General features: G+C 35.8%; 1 protein-coding gene and 1 pseudogene across 5 annotated transcripts in view; one reads left to right on the top strand and one right to left on the bottom strand.

The window, feature by feature from the left end:
• CCDC171 (coiled-coil domain containing 171) overlaps positions 1-19,679 on the top strand; it is a 361,756-nt gene that overhangs the window by 100,777 nt on the left and 241,300 nt on the right. For all 5 annotated transcript variants that reach the window (XM_073806109.1, XM_073806110.1, XM_033858077.2 and 2 more), the window contains one exon: positions 18,451-18,553. In XM_073806109.1, the coding sequence (XP_073662210.1) occupies positions 18,451-18,553 (103 nt within the window). The remainder of the gene's footprint in view (positions 1-18,450; positions 18,554-19,679) is intronic.
• LOC117312624 (RNA-binding protein 7 pseudogene) lies at positions 16,960-17,754 on the bottom strand (annotated as a pseudogene).

Raw genomic sequence — 19,679 nt, 5'->3', positions numbered from 1 at the left:
TTATGCTGGGAATGTAAAATGATGCCTCCACTTTGGAAAATAGTTTGGAAGTTCCTCAAAATGTTAAAATTGGAGTTACCATATGACTTAGTAATTGTACTCCTAGGTATATACCCAATAGAAATGAAAATATACATCTATATTCATAGCAGCATTTTTTTTTTGTGGTATGCGGGCCTGATAACAGCAAAAAAATTGAAACAGCGCAAATGTCTATCAGCTGATGAATGGATGAACAAAAGTTGATAAAAACATAACATGGAATATTATTCAGGGATAAAAAGAAATAAAGTACTGATCAGTGGTTAAAAATGGATAAACCTTGAAAACATTAAGCTAGGTGAAGGAAACCAGACACAAATGCCAGACATATAATCTATAATTCAATTTATATGAAATATCTAGAGTAGGCTATCTGTAGAGATAGAAAGTAGATTAGGGTTGCCTAGCCTAGGGTTGAAGGGATTGGGAGAAAATGGGGCGTGACTGCTAATGGGAATGAGATCTCTTTTTGGGGTGATGAAATTGTTCTAAAATTGATTGTGGTGATGGTTGAGCAACTCTATGAATGTACTAAAAACCATTGAATTGTGTACTTTAAATGGATGAATTATGTAAATTGTATCTCAAGCTATTGAAAATAAGAAAATCTAGTAAATTTCAGTAAGAACAGCAAGAGTGTGGCATTTGAGTGATGGCTGGTTCCATAACCCCTTTTCTACCCCCTGCTCCTTGTTACAGAACCTCTACCCTGGGCTGTTGCAGCCAAGAGGATGATCCCTTCCTCTCTCTCTAGCTCCAAGGCTGGGGCTATGCGTTCATTGTAGGAGAGGTACACTGCTGGAATTTCTCGTTTCTCAGACCCTTGTGTTGTACCAACTCTATTCCAGGCAAGCGGGGCTGAGAGGACCAGATCTCTCTTCCTCTACCCAGCTTTCACTTGGAATGTAGTAGTTCTACCCCAGGCATGGCAGGCCAAGAATATTGGGCCAACTGCCCTTGCCCCAGAACACCATGGCTTGCACTTAGTCCCTTAGAGAGCAGGATTGTTGTTTTGGAAAAGTGGGTCCTCACTCCCAACTCCAATGCAGTGGCACAGGAGTTCTGCCCAGGGGGATAGGCTGGCTGGCTGTAAGGGGAAAGAGCTCTGCAGCTCTGTTTAAGGGGACTGACCTTATTTGAAATAAGATGAGTGAAAACTGAAACAACATATCATATCTTATAAGGTGCTGCTAACACAGTGCTTAAGAGGAAAATTTATAGCTGGAGTCACTTGTATTAAAAAACATCCTTAAATTAGTAACCTAACGTTTCACCTTAAGAAACTAGAAAAAGAAGAGCAAACTAAACCCAAAACAAGTGGAAGAAAAGAAACAATAAAGATTAAAGCAGAAACAAAAGAAATAATAATATGGAATAATAGAGGAAATCAGTGAAACCAAAAGTTGATTCTTTGGAAAGATAACTAAATTGATTAACATTTAGTTAGACTGATCAAGGGAAAAAGAGAGGAGACTCAAATTATTAAAATCATGAATGAAAGAGGGGACACAACTATTGACTATACAGGAATAAAAGAATTATAAGAGAATACTGTGAACAACTATATGCCAACAAATTAGATAATTTAGATGAAGTGGACAGATTTCTAGAAAGACACAAACTACCAAAACTGGTAAAGAAGAAATAGAAAATCTGGATAGACCTATAACAAATAAAGAGATTGACTTAGTAATCAAGAAACTTTTCTTAAAGGAAAGTCCAGGCCCAGAAGGCTTCACTGGTGAATTCTACTAAATGTTTAAGAAGAATTAACACCAATTCTTCATAGATTCTTTCGAAAAAGAGAGGAGGCAACACTTCCCCTCTCATTATGTGAAGTTAGTTTTATTACCCTGATAACAAACCAAAGACATAGCAAAAAAAGAAAACTCAGACCAGTATCCCTTTTGAGTATAGATGCCAAAATCCTCAACAATGTGCTAGCAAACCAAATCCAGCAATTTATAGAAAAGATTTTACACTGTGATCAAGTGGGATTTGTCCCATAATGTAAGACTGGTGTAACATCTGAAAATCAATTAGTTAATAGACTTTATTAATAGAATGACAAAAACCAAATGATCATCTCAATAAACAGAGAAAAAATTTGATAAAGTTCAACATTTTTCATGATAAAGATGCTCAACAAACTAGGAGAAGAAAGGTTCTTTCTCAACCTGGTAAAGAGCATCTATGAAACACCTAGAGCCAACATCAAAGTTAATGGTGAAAGACTGCTTTCTTTCCAAGATCAGGAGCAAGACAAGGATGTATACTCTCACCATGTTTAGTCAACATTGTACTGGTGGTTCCAGCCAGGGCAATAAGGCAAGAAAAAGAAATAAAATGCATTAATTTTGGAAAGGAAGAAGGAAACTATCTATTTGCAGATCATGTAATCTTGTATATTAGAAAATTATAAGGAATTCACACACACAGAACTATTAGAAATAATAAATAAGTTTAGGAGGGTTGCAGGGTACAATGCAAGATCAATACCAAAATCAATTGTATTTCTATACACCAGCAATGAACAATCCAAAGATGAAATAAAGGAAGCAATTTCATTTATGATAGTGTCAAAAGGAATAAAGTACTTAGGAGTAACAACAAAAGAAATACAAGAATTGTATGCTGAAAACTAGAAAGCATCACTTAAAAAAATTAAACAAGATCTAAGTGAATGGAAAGACATTATATGTTCATGGATCATAAGAACTAATATTATTACTTGTTAAGATATTAGTACTCCTCAGACTGATATATAGATTCAGTGCAATCTCTATCAAAATCCCAGCTGGATTTTTGGAGATACTGACAAGCTGATTGTAAAATTCATATGGAAATGCAGGGGACAGAATAGCTAAAATATCTTGCAAAAGAAGAGTAAAGTTGGAGGAGTAACACTTCCCAATTTTAAAGCTTACTACAGGGCTATAGTAATCAAGACAGTGTGGTATTGGCATAATGTCGGCATATAGATCAATGGAAAAGAATTGAGAGTACCGAAATAAACCCCTACAATTATGTTTAATTGTTTTTGAAAAGGGTGCCAAGTTAATTATATTAAAAGAGTAATATTTTTCAGCAAATGGTGCTGAAAGAACTGGGTATCCATAAGCTAGAGAATGAATTTGAACCCCTACAGAAAAGTTAAATGGTTCGTAGGCCCAAATAGAATAGCTGAAACTACAAAACTCTTAGGCAGTGATTCTTTAGGAGCCACAGCAAAAGCACAAATGACAAAAAAATAGATACAATGATACAAAAATAGATACAAATAGATATAATGTATCTACAAATAGATACAATAATTCACCAAAATTAAAAACTTCTGTACTTCAAAGGATACTGTAAAGAAAGTGAAAACACAATCACAAAGTGCTAGAAAACTTTTGCAAATCAAGTGACTGATAAAGAACTTGTATTCAGAATGTATAAATGCCTCTCACATCTTAATAATAGAGAAATAACAATTAAAATATGCTAAAAGTTTAAATGGACATTTCTTCAAAGAATATATACGAATGGCCAATAAGTATGTTAAAAGATGTTCAAAATCATTAATCAGGGATAGGCAAATCAAAACCACAATGAGATACCTCTTCACACTCATTAGCATGATTATAATTAAAAAATGGACAGTAGCAAGTTTTGGTGAACATGTGGAGAAGTTGGAATCCTCACACTTTGCTGGTGGGAAGGTAAAAAATCGAAGCCCCTTTGGAAAAACATTTGGCAGGTTTTTAAAGAGTTAAACCTAGAGTGCCCATAAGACTCAGTAGTTTCACTCCTAGGTATATAACCAGGAGAAGTGAAAACATACATCCACATAAAAACCTGTACATGGATGTTCGTAGCAGCGTTATTCATAATAACCAAAAAGTGGAAACAACCCAAATGTTTTTCAACTGATGAATGGATAAAGTGTGACTTATCTGTATGATGTAATATTATTTAGCAATAAAAACAAACAAAATACTTATACATACTATAACACAGATGGACCTTGAAAATATTATTCTTTGTGAAAGAAGTCAATCATAAAAGGCTGTATTTTATGATTGCATTTATATGAAGTGTCCAGAAGAGGCAAATCTATAGAAACAGAAATAAGAATGGTGGTTGCTCAGGGGCTGGGTGTGGAAATGGGAGAATGGAGAGTGGTAGTCAATGCATATGGCATATATTTTAGTGGGGACAACAGTGTTCTAAATTTAGACTGTGGTTATGATGGCAAAATTCTGTGAATATACTAAAAACATTGAATTGCACACTTTAATTGGGTGAATTGTATGTTATGTCAATTATATCTCAGTAAAAATAAAAAATAAAGTTACCATAATTAAGAATTGATACTGACAAAATAGAGAAATCAATGAAACAGAGAGTTCAAAAATAGCTATGGATATGTATGGGAATTTAATGTGTGGTAAAGTTGCATGCATAAAGGAAAAAACTTAAGCTCTGAAGAAAAACATACTCATGTGTCTCCTCTCTCTACATGCAACGTTGCTCACACAGAACACTGGCAGTCACCAAGTGTGTGTAGATTTCCCCGCACACACCAGCTACGTGTCCTACAACTGAACTCAATTCTGACATTATGTACCTGGAGATAGTGTCAGATCCCACAAGTTAAGAATTCAGTTCCATAAGACTGCTCCCCCCTCCCCCCTTCCCTACACACACACACACACACACACACACACACACACACACACACACACACACACACTCTCTCTCTTTCTCTCTCTCTCTCTCTCTCTCTCTCTCTCTCTCTCTCTCTCTCTCAGAGGCCAGCTGCAAGTGTTTCTGACCACCCGGCTATAAATCGGAGGTTTCCAGAACTTCCTTCTCAGGTTCCATTAATTTGCTAAAGGGGCTCACAGAACATAGGAAAACAGTTTATTTACTAGATTGCAGGTTTGTTTGTTTTTATAAAAGTATAACTCGGGAACGGCATAGGGCAAGGTATGTGGGAAGAGTCTCTGAGCTTCCATGCTCTCTGGATATGCCATCCTACCGGCATCTCCAGGTGTTTCCCAACCCAGAAGCTCCTGGAACCCCATTCTTCTGCGTTTTCATGGAGGCTTCATTATGTAGGCATGATTGATTAAATCACTGGTCATTGGTGATTTTACTTATTTATTTATTTATTTTTGGCTGTGTTGGGTCTTCATTGCTGTGCGCGGGCTTTCTCTAGCTGCGGTGAGCAGGGACTACTCTTTGTGTTGGTGCACGGGCTTCTCGTTGCTGTGGCTTCTCTTGTTGCAGAGTATGGGCTCTAGGCATGTGGGCTTCAGTAGTTGTGGCACACAGGCTCAGTAGTTGTGGCTCGCGGGCTTAGTTGCTCCACGGCATGTGGGATCTTCCTGGACCAGGGATCGAACCCGTGTCCCCTGCCTTGGCAGGTGGATTCTTAACCACTGCACCACCAGTGAAGCCAGCCATTGGTGACTGATTCAACCTCTAGCTTCTCTCTCCTCCCAGGAGGTTGCGGGGGGTGGAACTGAAAGTTCCAACCTTCTAGTCACATGGTTGGTTCCCCTGGCAACCAGCCCCCATCCTTAGGTTATATAGGGTCTTTCCAAAAATCAACTCATTAACATAAAATTCAGATGTGGTTGAAAGGAATTTTGACACCCGTTTCACCTTTATCACTCTGAAGCTATTTTGGGAACTGGGAGCAAAACTAAAGAGTATAACAAAAGATGCCTTTATGGCTCTTATACAGGAAATTACAAGGGTTTTAGGAGCTTTGTGCCAGGAACCATGGGTGAAGATCAAATATATATTCCTTATTATAAATCACAATGTCATACAGTATGCCAAATCAATGTATAAAGATAGATTATCTCATAGTTTTTAAATAACTGGCTATACATAAGAGGAAACAATATAAGTCCCTGCCATATTGCTTATATCAAACAAATTCTAGATTGATCAGAGTCATAAAAGAGGAAGATAAAGAGGGAGGGGATACAGGTATACATATAGCTGATTTACTTCATTGTACAGCAGAAACTAACACAACATTGTAAAGCAATTTTATTCCAATAAAAAAAAAAGCCCCAAAAGAAAAAGGGAATTTAAGTGTTTTATAATCTTGGAGCAAGGAAAGTACGACACAAAAATCTAGAAGTCCCAAAGCAAATTATTGATAAATTTGATTACCTAAAAATTTTTGTTTCTAAGAATGTAGTCAGAAGGCAAATGACAAATTGGCAATAATGATTTGCAACATGTATGACAAAGTGATTGTTTCCATAATTTGCAAAGGAATGTAATAAATCACTATGGAAAATGTGGACAATGTAATATAGAAATGGGCACATGAAAAGGCAGTTCACAGAAAAAGAAATACAGGTGGCTCATAAGCATATGAAAAAATGCTTAATCTTATTTAAAATTAAAGAAATGCACAGTAAAATAAGTTGATAATGCTTACCATTGGAAGGGTATGGGGAAATAGGCACTTCTGCTATTCATGGTAGTTTACACAAGTTGGACTCTTTAGAGAGCAATTTGATAACCCTTGTCTAAAAATAGCTGTACATACCCCTTTGCCCATCAAATTTATTTCTAGGAGTTTATTGAGTAGATATAGTTGAATGTGCATGCAAAGATATAGAAGTACACACGTAAGGATGTATATTGTAATATTGTCACTAGTAGAAAAAATGCAAATAACCTATAAATCTTAGCAGTAGGGGACTGGTTAAATTCATTTACAATGGATAAATTAATTAATCTAAACAATGGAGTGCTATGCAACTGAAAAAATGTGATGAGGAAAGGTGTTAAGAGACACACTATGAATGAAAAAATAAGTTATATACTATGATTCTATTTGAATTTAAAATTGTATGTAATATATATTTATATAAATAAAATTTTTATTATATAAAATATAGTTTTATTATATTTAAAATTTCTATAATTATAAAGCAAACTCTGAATAAAACGTACCTATGAGGATTGAGTTACCTTCTCTTTTTCTCAATTGCTTGATTTTTTACTGCAAGGATAATATAGATAAACTCAAAGAATTTAATAGAATACTTAAATGTTTAATAATTAAAAGTAATGATTGGGCCTCCCTGGTGGCGCAGTGGTTGAGAGTCTGCCTGCCGATGCAGGGGACACGGGTTCGTGCCCCGGTCCGGGAAGATCCCACGTGCTGTGGAGCGGCTGGGCCCGTGAGCCATGGCCACTGGGCCTGTGCGTCTGGAGCCTGTACTCCGGAACGGGAGAGGCCACAACAGTGAGAGGCCCGCGTACTGCAAAAAATAAAAATAAAAAAAAAATAATGATTAAAAATAACTTTACAATGTATTATCACATATATATAATTGGTGCTTTATAAATACTATGTTTTTTCAGATAAACTTTGATTGGTGCCCATTGGTAATAATATATTCCATTTTGACTCTTTTACTTATTTAATCTTTTAATAACTAAAATTTGGTGTTTCTTTTTCTATGGATATAAATCTTATGTCGGTCTGTGAGTCTGTACTTTGATAATATCCAGAAATCTTCATTTGGGCCTCTTTGCTCAATTGGTCCTCATAGTGTTTCCTAACACGTTAACAATATGTATGCTTATTTGCTATGGGAAAGTGTTTTTTGTTTGTTTGTTGGCTTGTTTTATTTGCAGTTTTTCAAAAATCTAATTGAATTTTGAATTTAATAGGTACACATAATACATGATTTCGAAGGTAAAACGTTATACAGTGTAAAGTAAAATTTCTTTCTTCCCAACCTTTGGCCACCAAGATTCTCTTCCCAGAGGCAACCCTAGTTATTACTTTCTTGTGATTCTATGTAGCGATTCTCTATATTTACAGATATGCACACACACACACACACACACACATGAATTTTACACAAATAGTAAAATGGTAGCATATTAAATATACTGTTCTCTTTTTCCCCCCGATATTAACTTGTTTAATATGACGACATTAAAAAGCATGTTACTAATGATATGCTAATGCAGAAAATTTAAAGTCTGGTTTTGTTTGTTTAGTTTTACTTCCCAACTCAGAGGGCTTTCAGTTGGACATTGGATCTTTTATTTTATAGTAGAACATACCTTTTCCACCTCCTCTTTTGTTTTTAACTCCAGGATATAGCTTAGAGATCTTTCCATATTAGGATATGAAGAAGAGCTTCCTCCTATTTAAAGTCATTGTGGATGAATCCTAATTGATTTAACCATCTTCTGTTGATGGCATGTTGGTAGCATGTTTAATATGATATTTAACTCTTATTTTATCTACTCAGTATTGTCTAGGTGCTGGGGATACATTGATGAGGACAAAAAATAAAAGACCATATTTTTATTGAGCTTGAATTCAATGAGATAGACATTAATAAAAGACCTACTCAAGTAAATGTGGAATTACAACTCTAATAAGTGCTGAGAAGATTCTAATAGAGGGAATTGATATACTCAGGGAGTAAAAGATAGCTTTTCCAAAAAAGTGATAGTTGAACTGATGTCTAAAGACAGAATTATTAGTTTTGCATATTTTACAGATGAATTTTGTCCTGTAATATCTATATCCATTTCTTCTGTTTCTATAAGCATGCCTCTATCTCGTCAGCTTTTAAACATGCTTAAGTTTCTCACTTATTAAAAAAACCAAAACTCTTCTCCATCCCTACTCTTCTTTCCAACTACTGCCCTTTATCTCCCCTTCTCTTCTTACCAAAAAAGTGTTGTCTAAACTTCCCGTTTCCATTTACTTATCTCTCACAAAATCAAGACAAAAAAGTACAGGCTTACTCCTGCTTTGACCTGTTCTAGTCTGGGTTATAACAGATTTCATCATGGTCACCAGTGACTTCCATGTCCGGTAAACACTTGTTAGTCTCCATTTTGCCTGAATATTCTGTGACATTGGACATTGGACAGGTGACACTGAAATGTTTTTTTAATCTTGGTTTTCATGACATTATCCTCTTCTGTTTTTCTTCCTCCTTTTCTGGTCTTCTTTGCTGACTTTTTCTTTTCTAAGTATTAAATTCTGGAGTTCCTTAGTCTTTATCCAAGGCTCTTTTCTCTTCCCATCAAACAGTCTCAAGGCAAGCTTCACATATCCCTAGATGATTCCCAAGCCTATATCTGACTTCTCTCCTGAGCTTTATACCATTATGTCCAGCTGCCTCCAGTATTTTTCTACTTTATTTGTTCTTTGTTAATTCAGATATATTTAGGGTCTGTTATTTGCCAGGTATTCTACTGGTGCTGGGAGTCTCGTAAAGGTATTTTAATGAAATATGATCAAAACAATTTATGATTTACACTCCCTGCCAAAAACAAGCAAACAAGTAAATAAACAAACAGAAATAGCCAAAATAAGACCTTTTCTACTTCCGTCGTTCTCACTGAAGTACTGAAATACGCCCAATTCTTCTAGTCCAAAACCTTGGAATCAGTCTTTTTTTTTAAATTTATTTTTTAAATTTAATTTTGGCTGCGTTTTCTTCATTGCTGCATGCGGGCTTTCTCTAGTTGCGGTGAGCGGGGGCTACTCTTCGTTGCGGTGCGCAGGCTTCTCATTGTGGTGGCTTCTTTTGTTGCGGAGCACGGGCTCTAGGTACACGGGCTTCAGTAGTTGTGGCTCGTGGGCTGTAGAGCATAGGCTCAGTAGTTGTGGTGCACGGGCTTAGTTGCTCTGTGGCATGTGAGATCTTCCCGGACCAGGGCTCGAACCCGTGTCCCCTGCATTGGCAGGCGGATTCTTTTTTTTTTTTCTTGTATCCTTAGTGTATTGTATCTATAGATCATATTGGGAAGAATTGATATCTTAACAATATTGAGTCATTTGACCTTTGAAATGGTATATCTCTCCATTTATTTAAGCCCTTTAAAATTTCAGCAATGTTTTGAAGTTTGTAGTATACAGATCTTGCACCCTTTTTGTCAGATTTATTCCTAGCTATATCATATTTACTTATTATAAGTGGTATTTAAAAAATTAAGTTTCTTATTATTCACTTCTACTATATAGAAATAGAATTTCAATTTTGATGTTATGTTCTACAGCATTGCTAAACTCACTTATGATTCTTATAACTTTTTGTGGATTCCACCAGATTTTCTGTATAAATTTTTCTTTTTTGTTGTTGTTTTTTTTTCACACACACACACACACACTGTATTTTATTTTTACAAGAGTATAAATAAACTGACACCAAGCATTGTAAATGGATGGCCATAACAAAAGCAGCAGTGATTGCAATTACCAAACACGAAACACATTCATACTGTGTCATAATATTGACATTCAGTCCAGTAACCCTCCACTGTAACAGGTCCTTTACTTTGCAGTGAAAATTGATTTGTATATTTTTTGCCTCTGAGTCCTTGTGGGATTTTTTTTTTTTTAATTCAAACAGAAAGTCACAAAAATCATAGTCATCCTCATCAGTTCACTCAGTCCCATGTAATTAATTTTTTTTTTCTCATCTTGATCGTTTGTTAGCACTTTTATGAATTCATCAGTTTTCCATTAGAGTTCTAAAAATGCTTATTAATTCAGTTCAGCAGTATAGTCAGTTACCAGAAACCTGTACTTGTCAGAGTCTTTTCCATGAATTCCTTGAAGATGAAACCCTTTTATAGGAACATTTTTGCAAAAGCATCAGAGTACACCCAGAATTGTCTGTAAATGACAGAAGACGTAAAAATGACCACGGTTAAAGATTTGATGCAAGTTCATAATAATGCAATTGACAAGGAAATTTAGTTATTTCTGAGATACACATTTTGAAGTAATAACTAGAATTATGACTTATAACATTATACCACAACATATAAGATTTTTAGACATTTTATGTAATGTCTGAAACATTTATATTAACATATTTCCATACAAATAACCCAAAGAAAGTTTAGTATTAGTTGTTTTTTGTTTGTTTGTTTTTTTATACTGCAGGTTCTTATTAGTCATCAATTTTATACACATCAGTGTATACATGTCAATCCCAATTTCCCAATCAGCACACCACCATCCCCACCCCACCGCAGTTTTCCCCCCTTGGTGTCCATACGTTTGTTCTCTACATCTGTGTCTCAACTTCTGCCCTGCAAACAGGTTCATCTGTACCATTTTTCTAGGTTCCACATAAATGCATTAATATACGGTATTTGTTTTTCTCTATCTGACTGACTTCACTCTGTATGACAGTCTCTAGATCCATCCACATCTCAACAAATGACTCAATTTTGTTCCTTTTTATGGCTGAGTAATACTCCATTGTATATATGTACCACAACTTCTTTATCCATTCCTCTATCGATGGGCATTTAGGTTGCTTCCATGACCTGGCTATTGTAAATAGTGCTGCAATGAACATTGGGGTTCATGTGTCTTTTTGAATTATGGTTTTCTCTGGGTATATGCCCAGTAGTGGGATTGCTGGATCATATGGTAATTCTATTTTTAGTTTTTTAAGGAACCTCCATACTGTTGTCCATAGTGGCTGTATCCATTTACATTCCCACCAACAGTGCAAGAGGGTTCCCTTTTCTCCACACCCTCTCCAGCATTTGTTGTTTGTAGATTTTCTGATGATGCCCATTCTGCTGGTGTGAGGTGGTACCTCACTGTAGTTTTGATTTGCATTTCTCTAATAATTAGTGATGTTGAGCAGCTTTTCATGTGCTTCTTGGCCATATGTATGTCTTCTTTGGAGAAATGTCTATTTAGGTCTTCTTCCCATTTTTGGATTGGGTTGTTTGTTTCTTTAATATTGAGCTGCATGAGCTGTTTATATATTTTGGAGATTAATCCTTTGTCCGTTGATTCGTTTGTAAATATTTTCTCCCATTCTGAGGGTTGTCTTTTTGTCTTGTTTATGGTTTCCTTTGCTGTGCAAAAGCTTTGAAGCTTCATTAGGTTCCATTTGTTTATTTTTGTTTTTATTTCCATTACTCTAGGAGGAGGATCAAAAAAGATCTTGCTGTGGTTTATGTCAAAGAGTGTTCTTCCTATGTTTTCCTCTAAGAGTTTTATAGTGTCTGGTCTTACATTTAGGTCTCTAATCCATTTTCAGTTTATTTTTGTGTATGGTGTTAGGGAGTGTTCTAATTTCATTTTTACATGTAGCTGTCCAGTTTTCCCAGCACCACTTATTGAAGAGACTGTCTTTTCTCCATTGTATATCTTTGCCTACTTGGTCATAGATCAGTTGACCATAGGTGCGTGGATTTATCTCTGGGCTTTCTATCTTGTTCCATTGATCTATGTTTCTGTTTTTGTGCCAGTACCTTATTGTCTTGGTGACTGTAGCTTTGTAGTACAGTCTGAAGTCAGGGAGTCTGATTCCTCCAGCTCCGTTTTTTTCCCTCAAGACTGCTTTGGCTATTCGGGTTTTTTTGCGTCTCCATACAAATTTTAAGATGATTTGTTTTAGTTCCGTAAAAAATGCCATTGGTAACTTGATAGGGATTGCATTGAATCTGTAGATTGCTTTGGGTAGTATAGTCATTTTCACAATATTGATTCTTTCAATCCAAGAACATGGTATATCTCTCCATCTGTTGGTATCATCTTTAATTTCTTTCATCAGTGTCTTATAGTTTTCTGCATACAGCTCTTTTGTCTCCCTAGGTAGGTTTATTCCTAGGTATTTTATTCTTTTTGTCGCAATGGTAAATAGGAGTTTTTCCATACTTTCTCTTTCAGATTTTTCATCCTTAGTGTATAGGAATGCAAGAGACTTCTGTGCATTAATTTTGTATCCTGCAACTTTACCAAATTCATTGATTAGCTCTAGTAATTTTCTAGTGGCATTTTTAGGATTCTCTATATATAGTATCATGTCATCTGCAAACAGTGACAGTTTTACCTCTTCTTTTCCAATTTGTATTCCTTTTATTTCTTTTTCTTCTCTGATTGCCATGGCTAGGACTTCCAAAGCTATGTTGAGTAATAGTGGTGCAAGTGGACGTCCTTGTCTTGTTCCTGATCTTAGAGGAAATGCTTTCAGTTTTTCACCATTGAGAATGATGTTTGCTGTGGCTTTGTCGTATATGGCCTTTATTATGTTGAGGTAGGTTCCCTCTATGCCCACATTCTGGAGAGTTTTTATCATAAGCGTGTTGAATTTTGTCAAAAGCTTTTTCTGCATCTATTGAGATGATCATATGGTTTTTATTCTTCAATTTGTTAATATGGTGTATCACATTGATTGATTTGCATATATTGAAGAATCCTTGCATCGCAGGGATAAATCCCACTTGATCATGGTGTATGATCCTTTTAATGTGTTGTTGGATTCTGTTGCTAGTATTTTGTAGAGGATTTTTGCATCTATATTTATCAGTGATATTGGTCTGTAATTTTCTTTTTTTGTAGTACCTTTGTCTGGTTTTGGTATCAGGGTGATGGTGGACTCATAGAATGAGTTTGGGAGTGTTCCTTCCTCCTTTTTTGGAAGAGTTTGAGAAGGATGGGTGTTAGCTCTTCTCTAAATGTTTGATAGAATTCACCTGTGACGCCATCTGGTCCTGGACTTTTGTTTGTTGGAAGATTTTTAATCACAGTTTCAATTTCATTACTTGTGATTGGTCTGTTCATATTTTCTCTTTCTTCCTGGTTCAGTCTTGGAAGGTTATACCTTTCTAAGAATTTGTCCATTTCTTCCAGGTTGTCCATTTTACTGGCATAGAGTTGCTTGTGGTAGTCTCTTAGGATGCTTTGTATTTTTGCACTGTCTGTTATAACTTCTTCTTTTTCATTTCTAATTTTATTGATTTGAGTCCTCTCCCTCTTTTTCTGATGAGTCTGGCTAATGGTTTATCAATTTTGTTTATCTTCTCAAAGAACCAGCTTTTAGTTTTATTGATCTTTGCTATTGTTTCCTTTGTTTCTATTTCATTTCTTTCTGCTGCTCTGATATTTATGATTTCTATCCTTCTACTAACTTTGGGTTTTGTTTGTTCTTCTTTCTCTAGTTTCTTTAGGTGTAAGGTTAGATTGTTTACTTGAGATTTTTCTTGTTTCTTGAGGTAGGCTTGTATAGCTATAAACTTCCCTCTTAGAACTGCTTTTGCTGCATCCCATAGGTTTTTGATCGTCATGTTTTCGTTGTCATATGTCTCTAGGTATTTTTTGATTTCCTCTTTGATTTCTTCAGTGATCTCTTGGTTGTTTAGTAATGTATTGTTTAGCCTCCATGTGTTTGTGTTTTTTACGTTTTTTTCCCTGTAATTCATTTCTAATCTCATAGCGTTGTGGTCAGAAAAGATGCTTGATATGATTTCAATTTTCTTAAATTTACTGAGCCTTGATTTGTCACCCAGTATGTGATCTATCCTGGAGAATGTTCCATGCGCACTTGAGAAGAAAGTGTAATCTGCTGTTTTTGTATGGAATGTCCTATAAATATCAATTTAATCTATCTGTTCTGTTGTGTGATTTAAAGCTTCTGTTTCCTTGTTTATTTCCATTTTGGATGATCTGTCCATTGGTGTAAGTGAGGTGTTAAAGTCCCCCACTATTATTGTTTTACTGTTGATTTCCTCTTTTATAGCTGTTAGCAGTTGCCTTATGTTTTGAGGTGCTGCTATGTTGGGTGCATATATATATATATTTATAATTGTTATATCTTCTTCTTGGATTGATCCCTTCATCATTATGTAGTGTCCTTCCTTGTCTCTTGTAACATTCTTTATTTTAAATCTATTTTATCTGATATGAGTATAGCTACTCCAGCTTTCTTTTGATTTCCATTTGCACGGAATATCTTTTTCCATCCCCTCACTTTCAGTCTGTATAAGTCCCTAGGTCTGAAGTGGTCTCTTGTAGACAGCATATATATGGTTCTTGTTTTTGTATCCATTCAGCAAGCCTGTGTCTTTTGGTTGGAGCAGTGAATCCATTCATGTTTAAGGTAATTATCGATATGTATGTTCCTATTACCATTTTCTTAATTGTTTTGGGTTTGTTTTTGTAGATCCTTTTCTTCTCTTGTGTTTCCCACTTAGAGAAGTTCCTTTAGCATTTGTTGTAGAGCTGGTTTGGAGGTGCTGAATTCTCTTAGCTTTTGCTTGTCTGTAAAGCCTTTGATTTCTCCATCGAATCTGAATGAGATCCTTGCCGGGTAGAGTAATCTTGGTTGTAAGTTATTCCCTTTCATCACTTTAAGCATATCATGACACTCCCTTCTGGCTTGTAGAGTTTCTGCTGAGAAATCAGCTGTTAACCTTATGGGAGTTCCCTTGTATGTTATTTTCCATTTTTCCCTTGCTGCTTTCAATAATTTTTCTTCATCTTACTTTTTGCCAATTTGATTACTATGTGTCTCAACATGTTTCTCCTTGGGTTTATCCTGTATGGGACTTGCTGCACTTCCTGGACTTGGGTTGCTATTTCCTTTCCCATGTTAGAGAAGTTTTTGACTATAATCTCTTCAAATATTTTCTCTGGTCCTTTCTCTCTCTTTTCTCCTTCTGGGACCCTTATAATGCAAATGTTGTTGCGTTTAATGTTGTCCCAGAAGTCTCTTAAACTGTCCTCATTTCTTTTCATTCTTTTTTCTTTATTCTGTTCTGCAGCAGTGAATCCCACCATTCTGTCTTCCAGGTCACTTATCCATTCTTCTGCCTCAGTTGTTCTTCTATTGATTCCTTCTAGTGTAGTTTTCATTTCAGTTATTGTATTGTTCATCTCTGTTTGTTTGTTCTTTAATCCTTCTAGGTCTTTGTTAAACATTTCGTACATCTCGATTTTTGCCTCCACTCTTTTTCCGAGGTCCTGGCAGGCGGATTCTTAACCACTGAGCCACCAGGGAAGCCCAGGATGAATTTTTATAAACAAGATCTACAATGAAAGGGAAACGGCATCTGATACATAAAAGTGTTGTTAAACAAGATTTAAAAATTTTTAAATCAAAGTGTTTTAGACTAAATTCTTTCAAATGTTCAAACGAAAACAAAAAGCAACCTGTACAGTCTCCATAATAAAATGTGTCCTTGTACACTTGTCCTGGGTGCTTTGAAAATGTCATAATTTTAGAAATTTGAGTGATAGAGGCAGCACTTAAAGGTTTCGTGAACCTTTTTTTCCCAAAAAAGAATACTTTCGATAAAACACTTTACCATTTTATCTGACTATGCATTTACATTGTTGTTCTTCCAGAAAAAGATTTACATTAACACTGTATTTTTACTGTAAAAAAATACATTTAGAGATATTTAACTTCCTGAGTGACTTCAGTCATACATCGAACATGATTTAATGAGCAAATTCTAAAATTTTATAATGAAATAGCAAGTGTATGTAGATGTATACCTGTATGCTCACTTACGATAAAACTCAAAATCATGTCACAGAATTTACACTTAAGTTCTCTAAGAAGTTAAATAATATGATTTATCCCCAAACTTGACCAAAAGGTTTTCTCAAATGTTAGTAAAATGCATCACTGAATTTACATTTTCTCATTTAGTAACAAAATACTGAGTCATTTCAGGCTGTCAACTTGAATGTTTTCCATTATATACACCAAAAATCTGATTCCCTAACAAGAAACTTCTTGCAATACAAAAGGATAACAGATAATTAAAATATTTGCTTCATAATACAACTTATCAGTATAATACATCCGTTCCTCAATTGTCTAAAATGATTAGGAATTGTAGCACTTTCTTTTGCATAAAACCCTTTCCTCTTCTTAAAACCCTGAGGTGAAAGGTTATTAATGTAATAAAACGAGAACCACAATTCTTCTCATTTCTGTATTGGACTGCAGTTAGGTTTAAAAAATTTTATAAAGAAATGTGGCAACTTGTAAAGCTGCTCTATAGAGTTTTTTTTAAGAAAACATTCCCAGAAACAACTTAACAAAAAGGGCCTATAAAGACCCTATGAAAACATCCCTTTAACACTTGTTAGTGTCAAGATGAGCGCCATTTTCCATCTCTACCACTGTCTCTTCTGTTATCATAGTCATGGCTCCAGCCATCATGATTTCTCTCTTCATAGAAGAAATCATCTCTGTTTCCTCTGTAATGGTGGTTGGACCCGTGATCAGTGTAAAGCTGTTCATGGCAATAATGTCTATCCACTATGTAGGGATGAGAATTCTCTCTGACTTTTCGCCATGATAATGGTGTATCTTGGCGCCACTGGGAGGTTGAAGACTGGTTAAAAGTATGATTATGTGACTGAACTGATGGGGAAAATCCTGATTGATCCAGATGTGGAGAACCAAATTTCCCTCCATATGACATCTGTCTCAAAATACTGTTCATCACTGCTTGTCTCTGAAAATTTTCTGAAGAAGAAAAAGACCTTTGAATTATCGGTGCTGATGGAGTCATGTTATCCACTGTCCTTTCATACCTGCTAGGAGATGTGGAAGTAGGGCTTGAACTTCCAACATGATGCTGGGGATATGACAAACTGACCTCCTGTGAGGCAAGGCTACTTCCTGATCTAAACTGAAGTTTGATGGGCCTTCCAAAAAGTTTGATTCCGTTAAGCAGATTTATGGCATAAGGAACAGATACTTCATGTTTGAAATTCACAAATGCAAACTGCTTTGGTTTACCATCCTTATCTTTTGGAATTTTCACTTTTATTACTGGCCCAGCCTGGTAGAAAAGCTGGAAAAGCAGCTCCTCTGTCACTTTCGTTTCAAGGTTGCCCACAAAGAGAGTACCATCTGCTTCGGCTGCCACCGCCCCCATCTCAGCATCGTCCCCTCCCAAAAAAGTGGGGTCAGTCTTGACTCCTCATTTTATCTGAGCACTTCTCCAATCTCATCTAATCCAGTCCAATCCTATCCAATCCAGTCAATGTCATCTAACCCGGTGCAGCGCTACCAAGGTTGGCCATTCCACCTTCTAAGTATACACCCCCCCCAACATCCTTCAGTGCATACACCCCGCACCCCTTTTGCTCTGCTAAAACCCTAATCTAAGCTGCCATCACCTCTTGGGTAAACTGCTGCAGTTCCTTCTAACTGCTCATACTGCATTCACTTTTGAACACCATCTGGCAATTTGCTACATGACTGCAAGCGTGATCTTTTAAAGTTTTCCTTAATTTCTCTGTGTCTCTGTTTCCTTATCTGTAAAATTGGGATAATGATAGCTCTTCCCTCATAGATTCATTGTGAGGATAAAAAGAATTATTATGTTAAAATACTGAGAATAGTGCCAGGCACTAAGACCTCATTAAACTGTTATTGAGACCTTACACAGTGTTGCATTAAGCCAAGTAAAAGGTATGATTACGACAGAAAGAAGTTTATTAATAATAGATTTGAATGGAGTAATTATTAGCTTGTTTATACTTAATTGTGCTATATGTGTTCACATAAAAAATCTGCAACTCTTATAATGCGTGACCTTATTATGTGTAATTTTTTTCTTAATTAAAAGGCTAAGAAGCACCAGGCTTTTCTGGTAGAGACATGTGAAAATAACGTGAAAGAGTTGGAATCAATCTTGGACAGCTTTTCTGTGTCTGGCCAGTGGACATCAGGTTAGTTGAAGGTATGAAATGACAGATGCATCTGTCAATGTTCCAAAGTCACTGCATTTTGGGAATTCTGCAGATGCCTCTTATAGTCCCTCATCTCAACATGTTTTGATTTGATGACATGATAAGAGCAGTTCTCACAGCAGTCAGTTGGCCTAGCTGGCTAAGAAAGGGTGACGGACTGTGGACCTGCTGTTGTCCTCCCAGAACTTGATTTACAAGTGTTGGTGTCTGTATGATTGGACAGACAAGGGCTCACTTGCTGTGTTCTGAATCCAACTGAGAAAAAAGTCCTTACAGTATACCTGCAAGGGGAACAGATGTTTCCATCAAACTGAGCCAAATTCTGAGCAACCTTCAGCAACTTAAAGGTCATGCATTCAAAAGGTTATGTAGGACACAGGCTGTAACGCAGTGCATATTCTACACTATTGCTTTCTAGGCTGGTTTTCTCCTTGATTCCCTACTACCGTATACATACTCTCCAGATAAAAGTGCTTAGGTAAAATGTTTTGGTTTTAGTATTAGCCCACTTAATATGATAAAGAACTGTAAAGATTGTATATTGGTTAGGCATATTTTGGGAACTAGGAAAAGCATTAGTTGGCTAATGAGTTCCGTCCATTCCATGATTTCTACTTCCTTAATTTTTTTGTGTGTATGCCATTATGTGTGCTGTAGTAGCTTTGACTTAAATACTTCCACTTTTCTACCTGTTTTCTTTTGCCATACTGTCAACCTCAAATTATTTAGTTGCTTTCTAACTCAGTTATATTTTTCAAAAAAGCATATAAAATTAAATTCCTTACACCTTAAAATAGCTTGAAGACTCTGTTTTTCTAAAGGAATCAAACAGATATTTGGCAAATGAGTTCTTTAGGAAACACTTAAGTTCAGGAAAGTTTGTTGTCCTCAAAAAAGCAGAAAGATATGAACAAGGCCTATTTTCACATTATGGATCTGCAGATTTCTGTTGGTGAACCATTAGAAATTTAGTGTGATTTGCTATTATCTATTTTTAACTTTGTTTTTATTTAAACATTTTCTAAAAGCATTAGTGTTTCATGGTTTGTTACTGTGGAAAAATCAAGGTGTATACAAGTGACATAAAAATATAGATATCCACTTT

This window comes from Tursiops truncatus, chromosome 6 (assembly GCF_011762595.2).
Source record: "Tursiops truncatus isolate mTurTru1 chromosome 6, mTurTru1.mat.Y, whole genome shotgun sequence".
NCBI classification, from domain to species: domain Eukaryota; kingdom Metazoa; phylum Chordata; class Mammalia; order Artiodactyla; family Delphinidae; genus Tursiops; species Tursiops truncatus.
This window is presented reverse-complemented; position numbering and strand designations above follow the sequence as displayed.